Source organism: Prionailurus bengalensis, chromosome E1, assembly GCF_016509475.1.
Source record: "Prionailurus bengalensis isolate Pbe53 chromosome E1, Fcat_Pben_1.1_paternal_pri, whole genome shotgun sequence".
In the NCBI taxonomy this organism is placed as follows: Eukaryota; Metazoa; Chordata; class Mammalia; order Carnivora; family Felidae; genus Prionailurus; species Prionailurus bengalensis.
The window spans coordinates 27,021,811-27,036,819 of NC_057347.1; the positions used below are offsets into that span (position 1 = coordinate 27,021,811).

A 15,009-nucleotide genomic window follows, 5' to 3' on the forward strand; every position below is an offset into this window, starting at 1 on the left:
GGTGCTACGTGGAGGGTTAAAGTGATTTAGCACACATCAAGCACTTAAAACAGTGCAAGGCCACATAAGCACTCCCTATTTCATGGATTTATTTTATGGATTTCTGCCATTTTACAGTACCTACTCCGGGACTGTGACATCATGATATATACTTTTTCAAAACAGAATGGCTCTGATGTCATCCTACTAACATTACATAGTCAAACCTATGGTAGGCCAATTTGCTTTACTCAAAACACATTACTAAACACAGCTTAGAAAACCCTTTATATATATGGCAGGAATCAGGAACCCAGTGATGGTTAGTACCTTATTAGAATACATTAGTGATTAAACTATGAAAATAGTGTTAAAGGGACTGAATGGACTATGGCTGTATGCAATCCAATAATATGCATTTATTATAAAAGGCAGAAAATGCTAGAAGACAATACAACCAGGTAAAACCATGCACTTTCTTTTCTTACGTTTATTTTTGAGAGAAAGAGAGAAGGAGAGAGTGCACATGGGAGCAAGCAAGGAGAGGCAGAGGGGGAAAGAATCCCAAGGAGGCTCTGCACTGACAGCAGAGTGCCTGATGTGGGGCTCAATCCCACAAACTGCAAGACCGTGACCTGAGCCAAAATCAAGAGTCAGATGCTTAACCAACCGAGCCACCCAGGCACCCCCATGCTATTCTTCAATGCCCAATTCTTGGACTAAACAGGAAGACTCTGTTAGCACAGTCTCTATCACACAGCAACCAATCACAATTGTTTGTGCCTACAAACATCATATAATTAAAGGAATATTCGTCTTGCTTTGAGCCTACTAATTTCAACCAACAGTTGTTACATTTGATCAATAGGAACATTCACTGCAAACAGCCTTCTTTATAAGCATACTCAGGGAGTTTGCTTCCTAATGAATGACTGGTAAACTCAGAAGAGAACTCATTTACCAGCTGTATCAGCTGAAAATCAAAATACATTAAAACTTGTGTTTATGACAGCATTACTAAAAACATGTCTCATAATTAGTGCTTAGCTTTACACTTTCCAGATCCTTCCTCCTGGTTTCATCTGAAGAGTTACAATGGAAAGGAAGTACGTACAAGCTAGTATATTTCAGATGAGTCTATTTTGTAGGTACTCCATGTATTGTCCTATTTCAGTTACCTTTTCTGTAAATGAATCCTGTATCTTGATAAAGACTTACTAGTAAGTGTTACCACTAGAAAGTTAAGAAGTCAACAATTTGAGAGAGACCTGCTGATACCTGGATATCACTCAACGCTGTTATTTTTTCAATGTAGTTACTTTGAAGTTAAGTGCCTGAAGATTTGGTTAACTTCCTATCCCAAGTATTCCACTCAGCATAATTTCCTTTAAAAACCCCTAAACATCCTCTACCTTCATTAATATCAATCACAGTGGGAAAAAAAAAAAAAATGCTGACACCAGTCACTTCACTGAGCCCTTGAAACTAGCCATGAAACTAGCAGAATGTCAAATAAAAACTGCAGTTTGTCTTCTACAGGAAATGAAGACAAATGCTGAGAATGCAGCATTCCTTTAGTTCTTCCATCAACAGGATACTGGCCATTGTTTTGTGTACTCCACACATTTCAAGCAAGAAGTAAAAATGCTTTTAACTCTTGCTGACCCTTTGTTTCCACTCCATGTTAGCCTTTCAGGCAATTACGGTCTCTTAGGAGAATTTGACTCTGGTCACTCACTCCAAAATTAAGTACTATATTCAAGAAGGAACCACAGTTGGACTGTAAGACTATTAGTTTTGGTAAATTATCAGGAAACTCAAAAAGAATTTTTCCTACTTGTAGCCAACTACTGACTGGAAAATTTTAAAACCTTAAATTTGACTCACCCTTAAAAAACAGTCCAATAATTAGATGAAATATTACACCTCGATTCTGATCAAACTACAGGGGAATATTGGGAAGTTTTTAAGTCTCAAATCTTGCAGATTCTCCAAGGTCATGTCCTTTTCTGCATAAATGTCATTCAGCTGGCACAGAGCAAGTGAATGCTACCAAAATCATAACTGATTATAGGTATGTATGTTATGTGTGTTAGGGGAAGGGAGGGGGGTCGTAGACTTTATCCAAACACTCTTTTCGGAGTACTAGAAATGAGGCTTACTTTGAGGGTCCAAGATTATAAAACTTAGAGCTGACCTAACCTAAAATTCTTCAAAGGATGATGTGAATGTCCCTAGGCAGACACCACAGGCTTGGTTTCCCGGTGTAAGTAACTAAAACATCTGGTCAGTTTCCTTACTATTAAAATTGTAAAGGTCCCAAAGAAATTTCATTCTATGACACAACAACTTCCCAAAATGTATTTTTAAGTGGGAACCCAGTGATTCAGCCCAACCCCGTTACTGCTGCACATATTCATGTCTTTTTCTAACTTATACCAACATATCTGCTAGGAAATTAGACATTATATGGTTAGTGCTCATTTTCCTAGTCGGAGCAATCATTTAAAGCATGATCAGCACAGAGGTGCTACAAGTTACAAGGCCAGAATCAATTTTTTACATGTGAATCACTGGACTATTTCCTTGTGAACCTAAATGCCAAAAATTCCAAGTTCAACAGAATGAATGAATGAACACTCAGCATGGAGAGTTACAAGCTTTCTCAAAATCATTTAGTATTAGCAAAGTCAGGGAGTCTGAAACATTAAAATAACTAACTGACCAGGATTTATTTTCCAATACCTATTGAGCATCTATTATTTGGCAACTTAACATCAATTGAATATTTTATAGCCTGCTATTTATGTCTGAAACTGCTTTTCTTTACTTTCTGTTAAGCTATAAATTTGTCATCACTACAAAGGTAACAACCTACAAGGAAAATAACAGGTTTTAGGCTCAGAGAGTTTAGAGTATACAATTTGTATGTAGCTCATATTTTCTAAAAAATGGAAAAAACCTTCCATCCCAAACCCTATAGATACTGCTTCACTGTGGTCAGGGAAAGGGTATGCTATGGATGCTTATAGATTTTTTTTTTTTTTAATTCATGGTACTAAAACTTCCCCAGGCCTGTCTAAAATGCTGAACGCTTTAAATCTTGTTTCCTCTTTCACAGCAGTTAAATTTTCTTCCATTGTCTAAAAAGAGCTTCCAATTATTTTGGTTTCTATAACTCTTAGATTTGTAACCTATTCTGTCACACCTCCTGTTCTTTTAATTCTGGGATTTTCTCTAAATTTAAAATCTTCAAGTTAATCTTCCACATTGCTGATGTCCACAGGGGCAATTCTGCTCCTAACTGCTCCAGGATCAACTGTTTCTGTATATATTCTATTACTGCAGCTTTCTATTTGTATTGTATCAAGTTTCTTTACATGCCACAGATAATGCCAACAGTTCTCTGAAGTTTTCTTCCAGTTCCAATAGAAAAAAACTTTTAAAGATTTCCTCAGATCTCTTCCTAGTTCTAAAGTATTTTTTCCATAATCATACATTTTAATTAAAAGCTACTGTATGCCAGACACCACACTAATACAGACAATTCTACAGTAAATGAGCTATGGCCTCCTCTATTCAGTGCATAACAAGCACACAGTAATTACAACGGTGCAATTACAAGGGATGCATGCCTAGCCCAAATATATGTAGGGGAATACATGGTGTCTCAGAAGAAATTGAAATACCATCTAAAGAAGGACACACAGTTAAAGAGAGGACAGAGGGGCGCCTGGGTGGCATGGTCGGTTGGGTGTCCGACTTCGGCTCAGGTCACGATCTTGCAGTCCGTGAGTTCAAGCCCGGAGTCAGGCTCTAGGCTGATGGCTCAGAGCCTGGAGCCTACTTCCGATTCTGTGTCTCCCTCTCTCTCTGCCCCTCCCCCGTTCATGCTCTGTCTCTCTGTCTCAAAAATAAATAAATGTTAAAAAAAAAAATTTTTTTTTTTTAAATAAAGAGAGGACAGAGCTACAAAACTTGGGACAGAACAGATAGAACTAAAAATACCATTATGTACCCAAGTGGGGTATTTATTTTAGCAAGCAGACCATTCCCTAGACACTCAAAAAAGCTTTTGACTAGTATTAGAATGCAGAAAAACTAGAACTCTCATACATTGCTGGTGACGATGTAAAATGGTACACCTGCTATGAAAAAACAGTTGGGCAATCCCTCAAAAAATTAAAACACAGTTCTAAACCATATGACCTGGCAATTTCACTCCTCAGTATATATCCAAAAGGACTGAAAATAGGTATTCAAACAAAAACTTTAATGTTCACAGCAGCACCATTCATAATAGCCAACAGGTGGAAAGAATCCAAAGGGGAAAGTGGGTGATGGGCATTGAGGAGGGCACCTGTCAGGATGAGCACTGGGTGTTGTATGGAAACCAATTTGACAATAAATTTCATATTAAAAAAAAAAAGAAAAAATATTTAGTCATCTGAAAAAAACAGAATCCAAATGTCCATCAACTACTGAAAGGACAAATAAAATGCAGTATATCTTCTACTCAATCGAGTATTGAGTAAAGGAATGAAGTATGGGATACATACTACAACATGGATGAACCTCAAACATTATGCTTAGTAAACATTAGACAAAAAAGGTCACATATTGTATGAGTCCACTGATAGGTAAATCTGTAGGGAGAGAAAGCACATTAGTGGTTGCAGGGGATGGGAGGGGGGTGGGAATGAGATACTTCTTAATGAATTTGGGGTTTCCTTTTGGGAGATGAAAAGGTTTTGGAAGTAGATACAGGTGTTGGTTGCACAATGTTGTCAATGTACCATTAAATTGTTCACTTTAAAATGATTAATTTTAAATAAATTTCATATATTGAACAAAAAAATAAAAATAAATAAATAAAATGATTAATTTTTGGTTGTATGAGTTTTATCTCAATTTTAAAAGATCTTTGGCCCTATTAAATTCTTAGGAATTAGATATGCTCAATACATACTTCAAGTAGTCATTTGACTTAGTTTATAAAGACATTTAAAATTATAAGATAATTTACAGGGGTGCCTGCCTGTCTCAGTCAATAGAGCATGACAGTCTTGATCTCAGCGTTGTGAATTCAAGCCCCATGATGGGGGCATGGAGCCTACTTAACAATAAATAAATAAAATTATAAAATAATTTACTTGAAAATGTTTTTCTACTCTTCACATTTCAGAAACCATGTTAACTCTTCATATGCACTTTTTTACACCAGTGTTTCCATAAACACTGGAAAATCCTCTCCATTCCATTAAAGTGCTTTAAAAAAAAAAAAAAATCCAGGGGCCGCGGGTAGCTCAGTTGGTTAAGCATCTGACTTCAGCTCAGATCATGATCTCGCAGTTTGTGGGTTCAAGCCCCATCCCATGTTGGGCTCTGTGCTGACAGCTCAGAGCCTGGAGGCTGTTTTGGATTCTGTGTCTCCCTCTCAAAATAAATAAGCATTAAAAAGAAAACAAAATTTAAATCCATTAAGGTACAATCATGGGAATTTTAGAACATACCTAAAATTCCATCTGCATATTAGGAGAGTTGTTTTTTTCACTTGTTTCTGGATTATGATCTCCAGAAATATACCCCTAATAGATTGAGTTTTTGAGGGATACTTAAAATGTTTCTTACCCCATCCAACAGTTATAACTGTGAGGCCAGAGAACGATAATTATTAGATATGTTACATTTACCTCTTACCAATCCAGATGGATTTCAAGCCTATGATAGCCTTCAATGAACATGTTGCAGTATTCAAAATAGAAGTTAGCTGTGAGAGGACTCAATAAATGTGGAGACTTGGTAAGGCTTTTAATATAAGGGAACTCCTTCTTGAAGAATATTTTATAGTAAAAAAGAAAATCACCTTAGATTTACCTAGTTCAAAAGGGAGAAATATACAGTACCAAAGAGAGTGGAGAAAGACAAGAATTTGTAAACCATGTTCTCCCTATGGGTTTTTTCCCTAATTATTCACCCTCAATGAATTATCCAAAGTCACCTGTTTGCCAAGTTGAGTATACATGGTTAATCTTTGGCTTCACTGTGTCCACTATGGTGGTTTTTAAGTCCTTTTTGTCAGCTAGTCAGAAACAGATGAAAGCAACTCTCCCAAATCCCATTTTCATCTACTCTGATTCTCAGTCAATAGATGGGAGTCATCAAATGGATTCTCCTCTAGAGCCTGGAGGAAGGATACAATCCTGCCAAAACTCTATCATCTCCTATGGGATTCATTTCAGCCTGTCCTCTAAAACTGTAAAATGAATTTGTTTAAAGCATTACATGTGTGTGTGTATACACACACACACACACACACACACACACACACACCCCTCAAGGTCATCAGAAACTGCAATCCCTAGGATCCCCAGAGTGCATCACTATTAGAGTTCTTCCCTTCCCTACTCCAGAAATGGACTGGATGTGGAAAATAAAATGAAAGGGCCACCTGGGTGGCTCAGTCAGTTAAGTGTCAAACTCCTGACCTCAGCTCAGGTCATAATCTTGCAGTTCCTGAGATAGAGCCCTATGCCGGGATTCTCTTGGGATTCTCTCTCCCCTGCCTCTCCCCAACTTGTGTTCTTTCTCTCTTTCTCAAAATAAACAAACACTAAAAAAAGAAAAAGAAAATAAAAGGAAAGAATCTGGTGTAACTCCAAGATCTTGGCTTCAATAACTGGGTACATGGTAGGTTTTTTTCCCTTTTGCATGGCATATATATTCTACTCTACTGGATAAAGAGAGACTCTGCTCTAGCACAGGTCTAAGAAAGAATACTTGAGTATCTGTATAAGCTAAGTATTATGATATAAACACAAAAACACACCCCAGTATAACTTTCCACTTGCCAAAAAGTATTATTTTAATTTAATGAGGAAGTTCAGAAAAGATAAAAAGATCTCAAACATCTGAGACATTTTCCACAATAGAACACAGGAGAATTTAAATTTTTTAATGTGGCAAAATGATTTCAATGCACTCAATTCCTATTATTTCAGAAATAAGCTTTAAAATCTGCTTTACTTCAGAACTTAAAAGTCCTATTTACCCAATGAGTCAGAACAGGAAGTACGAATATAACTTACTGGTAGTTCTACCTCCAAAGCAAAACCCTACAAGCCTGTAACCATTTCTCCCCTCTATGGTTATGCTATTCACACTGAGCAAGCATGTTCAACTCCCACTTTCCTCCTCACCCCCACCTCAAGTGCCACTTTTCCTAGAGTTCTATTCAAGTTTTACATTACAAAACATTTACATTTACAAAAACATAAATAATACAGTAAAATAGAAGTTTCCTGCTTTCATAAGTGGCTTTAAACTAAAACATATTCACACTCTGGTCATTAAGAAAAACTCTCTTATAGACATGTTTGAGAAGTTCAGCTTTGAGAGGGATAAAGATAATCCTCGTTACCAGTTAACCTGATCCCAATCATTCTGCACAATTTTCTAGTGGGAACCTGAATAAAGCCCTTTAAAAACATCATCTAAATAGCCACTTAAAGCATAGAAAGTCAAATGTTAGCTCACTGGCCCCTACTTTTCTTATAATATAAAAACTATTGGGGTGCCTGGATGGTTCACTCAGTTGGGCATCCAACTCTTGATTTCAGCTCAGGTCATGGTCTCACAACTTGTGGGTTCAGGCCTGCATCAGGCTCTGCACTGATAGTTCGGAGCCTGCTTAGGATTCTCTCTCTCCCTCTCTGCCCCTCTCCTGCTATTGAGCATGCAAGCATGTGCTCTCACACTCTCTCAAAATAAAATAAAACTTAAAAAAAAGAACTACTGACCTAAAAACAAACCACTGGCAGAATGTGTACATCAAAGGACACCACAACATAGATGCAAACAAACTGCTATATTTTGCAGTTCAAATTATATAGACCATTCATCAACGTGCCACACTGCAAAAAGACCAAGTATTAAAGTCTGGCCATCCACTTATTAGCTGTCTGACTCTACAGATTAACTGCCATGAACTTCAGTTTCCTCAAGTGCAAAATAAGGCTAACCCTACCTATCTGATGGGATTTTCTTGCTAATTAAATAAGATCATGAACATACAATATTTAGCAGTGTCCTCAGTACACAGGTATTCAAATAACTCTAATGGTCAATTAATTTTGATTTTGTAGATGGCAGGACAATTAAGTTTGTTTTGTTTTATTTTAGAGAGAAAGTACAAATGGGGGAGAGGAACAGAAGGAGAGAATCCCAAGTAGGCTCCACACTCAGGGTGAAGCCCAACATGGGGCTTGATACCACAACCCCAGAATCATGACTTGGAATCATGACAGTGGAAATCAAGAGTTGAACGCGCAACCAACTGAGCCACCCAGGTGCCCCAAGGTTTGGTGAATAGTTAGGGCAAATTTAAGTTAGGGCAAAATAGAGGCATATGGGTGCCTAAGTCAGTAAGAGTCCAACTTCAGCTCAGGTCATGATCTCAGGGTATGTGAGTTCGAGCTCCACATCAGGCTGTACGTTGTCAGTGCGGAGCCTGCCCCTACCCCTACCCCACGTTGTGTGTGTGTGTGCGTGCTTGCTCTCTAAAAATACTTTTTTTTTTTTAAAGTTAGGGCAAAATAAATTATATCTTTCATAACACACAAAAAAAAGGAAACACAAAATCCAACTCTGACAGCTGGGTTTTGCATAATGCATTTAGATCCAAGCCTCCTGCCATCCCTTTGGGTTAAGAGCATTAGCCACAGGCACTTGGCCAAGAAGGGGGAAAAAACATCTAGAGCTGACTTTGTGAAGTAGCTTCATCATGACATATATGCAAATAAATTTAGAGAAATAACCTCATTCTAATATAAAGGATTGAAATATCAGTTATGAACTCATTTCCCATGTAAGTGAGAACATTCATTTCAACATAGGACATATATAACACCAGCAAAGGTCTGATTGGCATTCCAGGCTGGTATTTTATCAGATATGATGATCAGGTTTGTCAAATGTATCTGGCCAAGGAACACTAATTAAAAATGTACCAATGGCATACAGTGAGAGCTCATGGAATATAATAAAAAAAATTAAAAATTTTCTTTCTTTTGGGCACATGTCAGAGAGGGATCACTTTTGTATCATACAAATATTTCTATTAAGTCTTGCACAGCATCAGACATTATATAACGTGTTGCAATTATGTGTGGACAGCCTTTGCCAGTTAACCAACGCAAGCTATAGTCAGTATTGTTCATCACTTTGTCCCTAGTCTAACATAGTTGCTGATAAGTACTCAAATCTTAGGTAATTATCAAACACTTATAAACCATAAAAATCTAGGTGTGCAAATAAAATACTGTATCACTGGTGGTGAGCTACATGAATAAAATGTACTGGACAAAAATTTTATACCCCACAATTCATGTTCCTAAACTGCTACATCAAGTACTTTCACATACATGACCTCAGATCTTTACAGTAACTTTGTGAAGCAGCAGGCCTATTTTACTGAGAAACAGAAAAGGTTAGTTTTGTTTTTTTTTAATGTTTATTTATTTTTGAGGGAGAGAGTGAGACAGAGCACGAGCAGGGGAGGGGCAGAGAGAGAGGGAGACACAGAATCCAAAGCAGGTTCCAGGCTCCGAGCTGTCAGCGCAGAGCCCGACGCGGGGCTCAAATCCACGGACTACAAGATCATGACCTGAGCCAAAGCCAGACGCTTAACCTACTGAGCCACCCAGGCACCCCCAGAAGAGGTTATATACTATATACTCCAATACTCTCCAATATTATAGCCACATTTCACAAGCCACATGTGATCTGAGCACCTGGAATGTGGTTGCTGTAACTGAATTTATTTTAAAATTTAATTAAAACTAAATAGTAACTGATAATTGATTCAATTATGGAAAACTTATGTTTGGAATAACCTAGATAAGCAAATCTGCTTTTTCAACTGTAAATATCATGAAATCTAAATACAGAATATTTCCAATGAAAAGAGGGTCTGAAAGGAGATGTGCTTACCTGTAAAATACAAATCAGATTTTGAAAAATCACTACCCCAAGAAAGGAATGTAAAATATCTCATTTGAAAATGTTATACTCCTTACGTGTTGAAATTTTAACATTCTGGTCAAATTAGAACATCCTCAGAGCAAAGTCCAACAGGAAAAAAGCGAAGTAGGATACTGTATAACTTCTCTTAAGGCCAATCATCCTATTTCTTTGAAATATTTTGTGTCCAAAGATCCAGGTTCAAATCCCATTCTGATACTGTGTTCCCTTGGACAGAGTCCCACTTTTTTTAAGTGTTTAAGGATGTCTGGGGGGATTAAGTGAAGACTGAAAGCACCCAGCCACATATATTCATAGGGCAAAACAGGCTCTCACAAGAAGTCTACTGTTCCCTTCATTCACTAGTCACTGTTCATCACCACCACTTCCCAAAAGAGACAGTATTCAACTAACACTTTTTTTTTTCCAACAACTTTCAAATAATGAATGTTTTAATTTTGGTTAATAAAATATTCTAAACATACAAATATGGGTGATCAGATAAACCTTCACTCTTACCAAGCCTATAAATGTACAGTCCAATGTAGTAGACAATAGGCTGATGTGGTCATCTACATTTAAACTAATTAAAAAGAAATAAAAGTAAAAACTTAGTTCCTCAGTGACACAAACCACATTTCAGTATCCTTATGTAGCTAATATATATTCTTTTTTTCCTTTTTTTTAAATATTTATTTATTTGGGGGAGAGTGCAAGCAGGGAAGGGGCAGAGAGAGCGAGACAGAGGACCTAAAGCAGGCTCGGAGCTGACAGGCTGACAGCAGTGAGCCTGATGTGGGGCTCAAACTAACAGTGAGATCATGACCTGAGCCAAAGTCAGATGCTCAACCAACTGAGCCACTCAAGTGTCCCACTAGTATATATTTTCATCACGGAAGAAAGTTCTTTTAGACAGTAGCTCTCAAAAAGAAAAATCACATCAGTAACAGTGACAGGAAAAAACATACTGTTAAATATAATTCAAATATCACAGGTTAAGGTTTCTAAAATCACGTATTTCACTATACACTAGCACGAAAACAACCATTGTTCTATATGCACACAGTTCCACGTCTTACATTATCTCCTAAACAGAATGCAAGCATATTCACCACAATTAGCCACACCCCTTTAAGTAAATAGACCATTAGGAAAATTCTGAAAAACATGATACATCTTAAACTTGAAAGCTATTCCCAAGGTAAACTGCGGCAGAATTCCAGGCAGTATGCCTCTTCCAAGGAGTATAGTTAAGCATATACAATATCACAATAATAGCGGGCACTGCTCTCTCTTTGCAAATCAAAACAGTCATAGCAAGAACTTCTACCATTCAATTCACGACACATTCCAGGCCTGCATTTATGGATCAAAGAGAAAACAAAAAAAAAAATGGGTGGGGAGGTTTTTAATTGCAGAATTCAAGAACCTGGGTATACAGTAAAATGTGCCAATCAGCATAAAGATACTTAATGTGCCAAGAACTGAGAACTGCAGGCAATATTTTACGTATAGTCTAGGATGTTTTTTACAATCTGCAACTCTAGCAATATCTTGCCCAAATAGGCACTCATCTGTTGACTATCAGCCTAGCAATCCTGAACACACACACACACACACACACACACAACCTTCATAACTTAAAATACTTAACATTCATTTCATATAATTCCAAGCCTTGATGACAGATCCTTCAGTTGGCCAGAATAGTTAAAAATAAATTCATTTACAGTTCACCTTTGGAAATTTTCACAAAAAACTAACTCTACACTCAAGTTCCTCAATTCTTGTTCCCAATTTTTATCCTAAGTGTTTCAGAAAATTTTCTGCTACTTAGCAAACTGGCAGAACTCAGGCCAAAGACCTGAGGTGCCTATTAAAATAATACTCATTAATTTTTTAAAAAAGAGAAGGGATAAAAATGAGAAGGTAGGAGATACTCTGTGAGAAGTTGGTGACTGGGGCCCTTTGCACCATTAACCATTATTAACTGGAAGTTAATTATTAACTGGAAGTTAACTTTAGGCATGGCATAGTACTACAAAAAAATGACTGAATTCTCCAAATACATTTGCAAAGCTGCTTTATACTCAAATCTTCAAATTATTTCAAAAGGAAATGGTTTCACTTGAATATATGGAGAAACTCAGAAATCAGACCCATATTAAATCTGTCTTCAATTAGTGACAAGGTTAGATTCCAATCTCTGGGATTATTTAACAATTCTCATCTCGTCTTTAATCGAAATGAAAAGCTACTGCTCAAATCACCACTAGTTAAGAAATAGGGTTTACTAATGGGACATACCTCTGCCTTGTAAACACCAACAGTACCTGTTTCTGTCTATAATTTACAAACATTTATCTACAGAAAGATTATATTTCAGCAACACTCTAGTGTGAGAATGAGCCTGTGTTTTCCCCTCACACCTAAAAATATTATTTTCCCAACTCTTTACATTTATTTACACCCCACTTTAACAGAAAGAACACAGCAATTAAAACTTGGAGCAAAAACAAGAACTTCTCTGTGTCCACTGTCACTTAACATTTTTTAACCTTTTGTAAAAGTGTTCCATTACTTCAAATGAGTTATCTGAAAAGCACAGATGACTAAAGGTGTGTTACTTATTTTTTAAATTTATTCATTACAATTCAAAACTTAAAGGAAAAAAATTTCTTGCTGATGCAAAGATGATTAATATCTGTAAAGAAATAATGAAGTTATGTTACGGATAGCCTAAATAGTCATCCTTTTTATTAATCTTTTTATTAACAAGAATCCTTTATGTATACCAACTGGAGAAAGTAAATAAAATAGCTTTCAACGGTAAGGTGTCCAATAGGCCACTAACATTAATATCATGTCAAACCACGGCATCTTTTATCATTATGAATTCAGGCCTTCAGAAGATGAGCTGAGGCAGGCCTCTTTAAGGGGGTATTTGGGAAGAAAACAAAATACATGAATAAATTACTGCAGCCAGAGTAAAACCAGGATTGGTGAACTAAGAAAATCAGAAGCTCAAAAACGGCTTAATTCAGTCAAGCCCTCCAATGATCATCTATCTGCCTGGGCCCGCCACGGGCAAACTGCCAGATAAGACAGTATGTTGCATAGGAAAATGCACCACGGGGAAGAACTCTAGAACCTACTAAAAGTAAGCCAATTGCAGACCAAACAACCTTGCATATCTCAGAACAGGTATGCTCTATCTCCAGGACTCTATTTCATTCCATGCAATCCTGAAGGAAGTACTTACGCCAAGCCCACAACTACCTGCTATACTCCAGCAGACCCCAAGATAACCTATAGATAACTCTTTCCCACCTCTTAAAACGAAAGAGGGTATAAAAGCTGCATCATCCCCAGAGAAATCAAGAAAGGAAAAAAAGACGAGTACCCCTAGGGACCTTGACCCCACGCACTGAGACTGACACCGCCCTGAGAAATACGTTCCCCCATTTACCCTCCTCCTGGTTCCTTCAGTGACCTTCTGTTCCTACTGCCTCAGGGAAGGCTTGAGGCAAGTCACTGCCGTTCCACCCACCCCCAGGGGAAGGTGCCTTTCCCAGTTGAGAGCCGCAGAGGGAGGAAGAAAAAAGGTTGCTCCTCCCCAGCCCACCCGCCCCACAACTGCCGAATACAGACACGATGGGGAAAGGGAAGAGAAGAGCAATCGGAGATGACAGCTCTGCACTGGCCTAGGGATTGAAAATCCTTGCTGTGGAAGAAACGCGGGAGATTCCTTCCCACCCCCCACCTCCACCCCACCCCCCGCCAAGCAACCCAAATGAATGAACTGAATAAAACGGCGATGGGGGGAGGGGGTTAGAATGCGCAGTTTTTACCACCCAGGAAGCGAAAATAGAGGCCCTCGAACCCAGGCCTGGCCTCGCTGCCTTTTGCACCCCGACTCTCGTCCTTTCTATCCAAGTCCCACACCATTAACCCTTAGGCTTTCCAAGATAGCGCCCCTATCCTCCATCTACCCCAATACCCCAAGCACCGATACCCACCCCGCTCCGATCCTGCTTTTTGCTTGGGCCCAGACTCCAGCCTCTTCCTTCCTACTACCCTTTCCACAGCCCTCATAGGCCCGAACCCAGCCGCACCTGGAGATGCTCCTGAAAACGAATTGGCAGAATCTGGGCCATGGCGCTGTCGGGGTGTATGGTCTCCTCCTGTCACTGGGGCTGCGGGGCAGTGGCTGCCCAGGCTCTCCAAGGGAGAGGAGGAGAAGGGGGAGGGGGAAGGCTGGACTCAGCAGGATACTCTCCGGGGACGCAGGAAACTGGCAGGCAGACGAAAGAGCTCGGGTCGGGGGCGGAGGCTCCAGGGTCCGGGAGAGCCGCAATGGCGGAACCGGGCGCAGCGCAGACTCCGGAAACGGCTGAGCCCTGCGGAGGGATCCCGACGACAGAACTCCGCCCAAGGCACCTCACCCCCTCCGCCTTATGTACCCCTCCACGGAGTGCCGCGGTGCAGTGAGGCGCAGGAATTCGGGGCGCAGTACACCGAGGAGCTCTCGCTTACTGCTGCGCCACGAGGGTAAATTAGAGGACTCGGAGGGACTACTTTTTTAGACTCATCACTTTCCCCAGCCTCCTTCTTTTCCTCCCCCCCCCTTTTTTTGCATTTTGCCACATCATGCGACTAGCAGTGACCGACGTCATTTCCGTGGGCGCTTAGGTCCCACCCACGTACTTCCGGGTGCACGTGATGCTGGTCAGGAAGGGTCGGCTGATAGCTGCCAGAGTGCGGGGCGAGTTCTATGGAAGTGTAGTGTCTCCTGAGAATAGAGTGGCTGTTGGGCTGCTGTGAGGAATGGCGGTGTTACTCACTTTCCTTCTGGGCCCTGCCTATTTAAATTGATTCCCATACGAAGAGGACGTGGCGTGGGTAGATGGGCTCAGCCTCCCGCCCTCTCCGTGACTCAGGGAAACGGCCTCCTTGCAAGAGCGCTCTCTTGGCAGCCGCCTGCAGCACTCCTCCCCCGCCTACTTTCAA

At 39.5% G+C, this 15,009-nt stretch overlaps 1 protein-coding gene across 4 annotated transcripts in view; it reads right to left on the minus strand.

Annotated features, from left to right (window-relative positions):
* Nucleotides 1-14,674, minus strand: part of CLTC (clathrin heavy chain) — a 65,931-nt gene extending 51,257 nt beyond the window's left edge. The window contains exon 1 of one of the 4 annotated variants that reach the window (XM_043583892.1): nucleotides 14,115-14,674. In XM_043583892.1, coding sequence (XP_043439827.1) covers nucleotides 14,115-14,156 — 42 coding nt within the window. In that variant the 5' untranslated portion in view covers nucleotides 14,157-14,674. The remainder of the gene's footprint in view (nucleotides 1-14,114) is intronic. The other 3 variants (XM_043583889.1, XM_043583888.1, XM_043583891.1) reach the window with 3 other exon arrangements.
* Nucleotides 14,675-15,009: the final 335 nt, after the last annotated feature.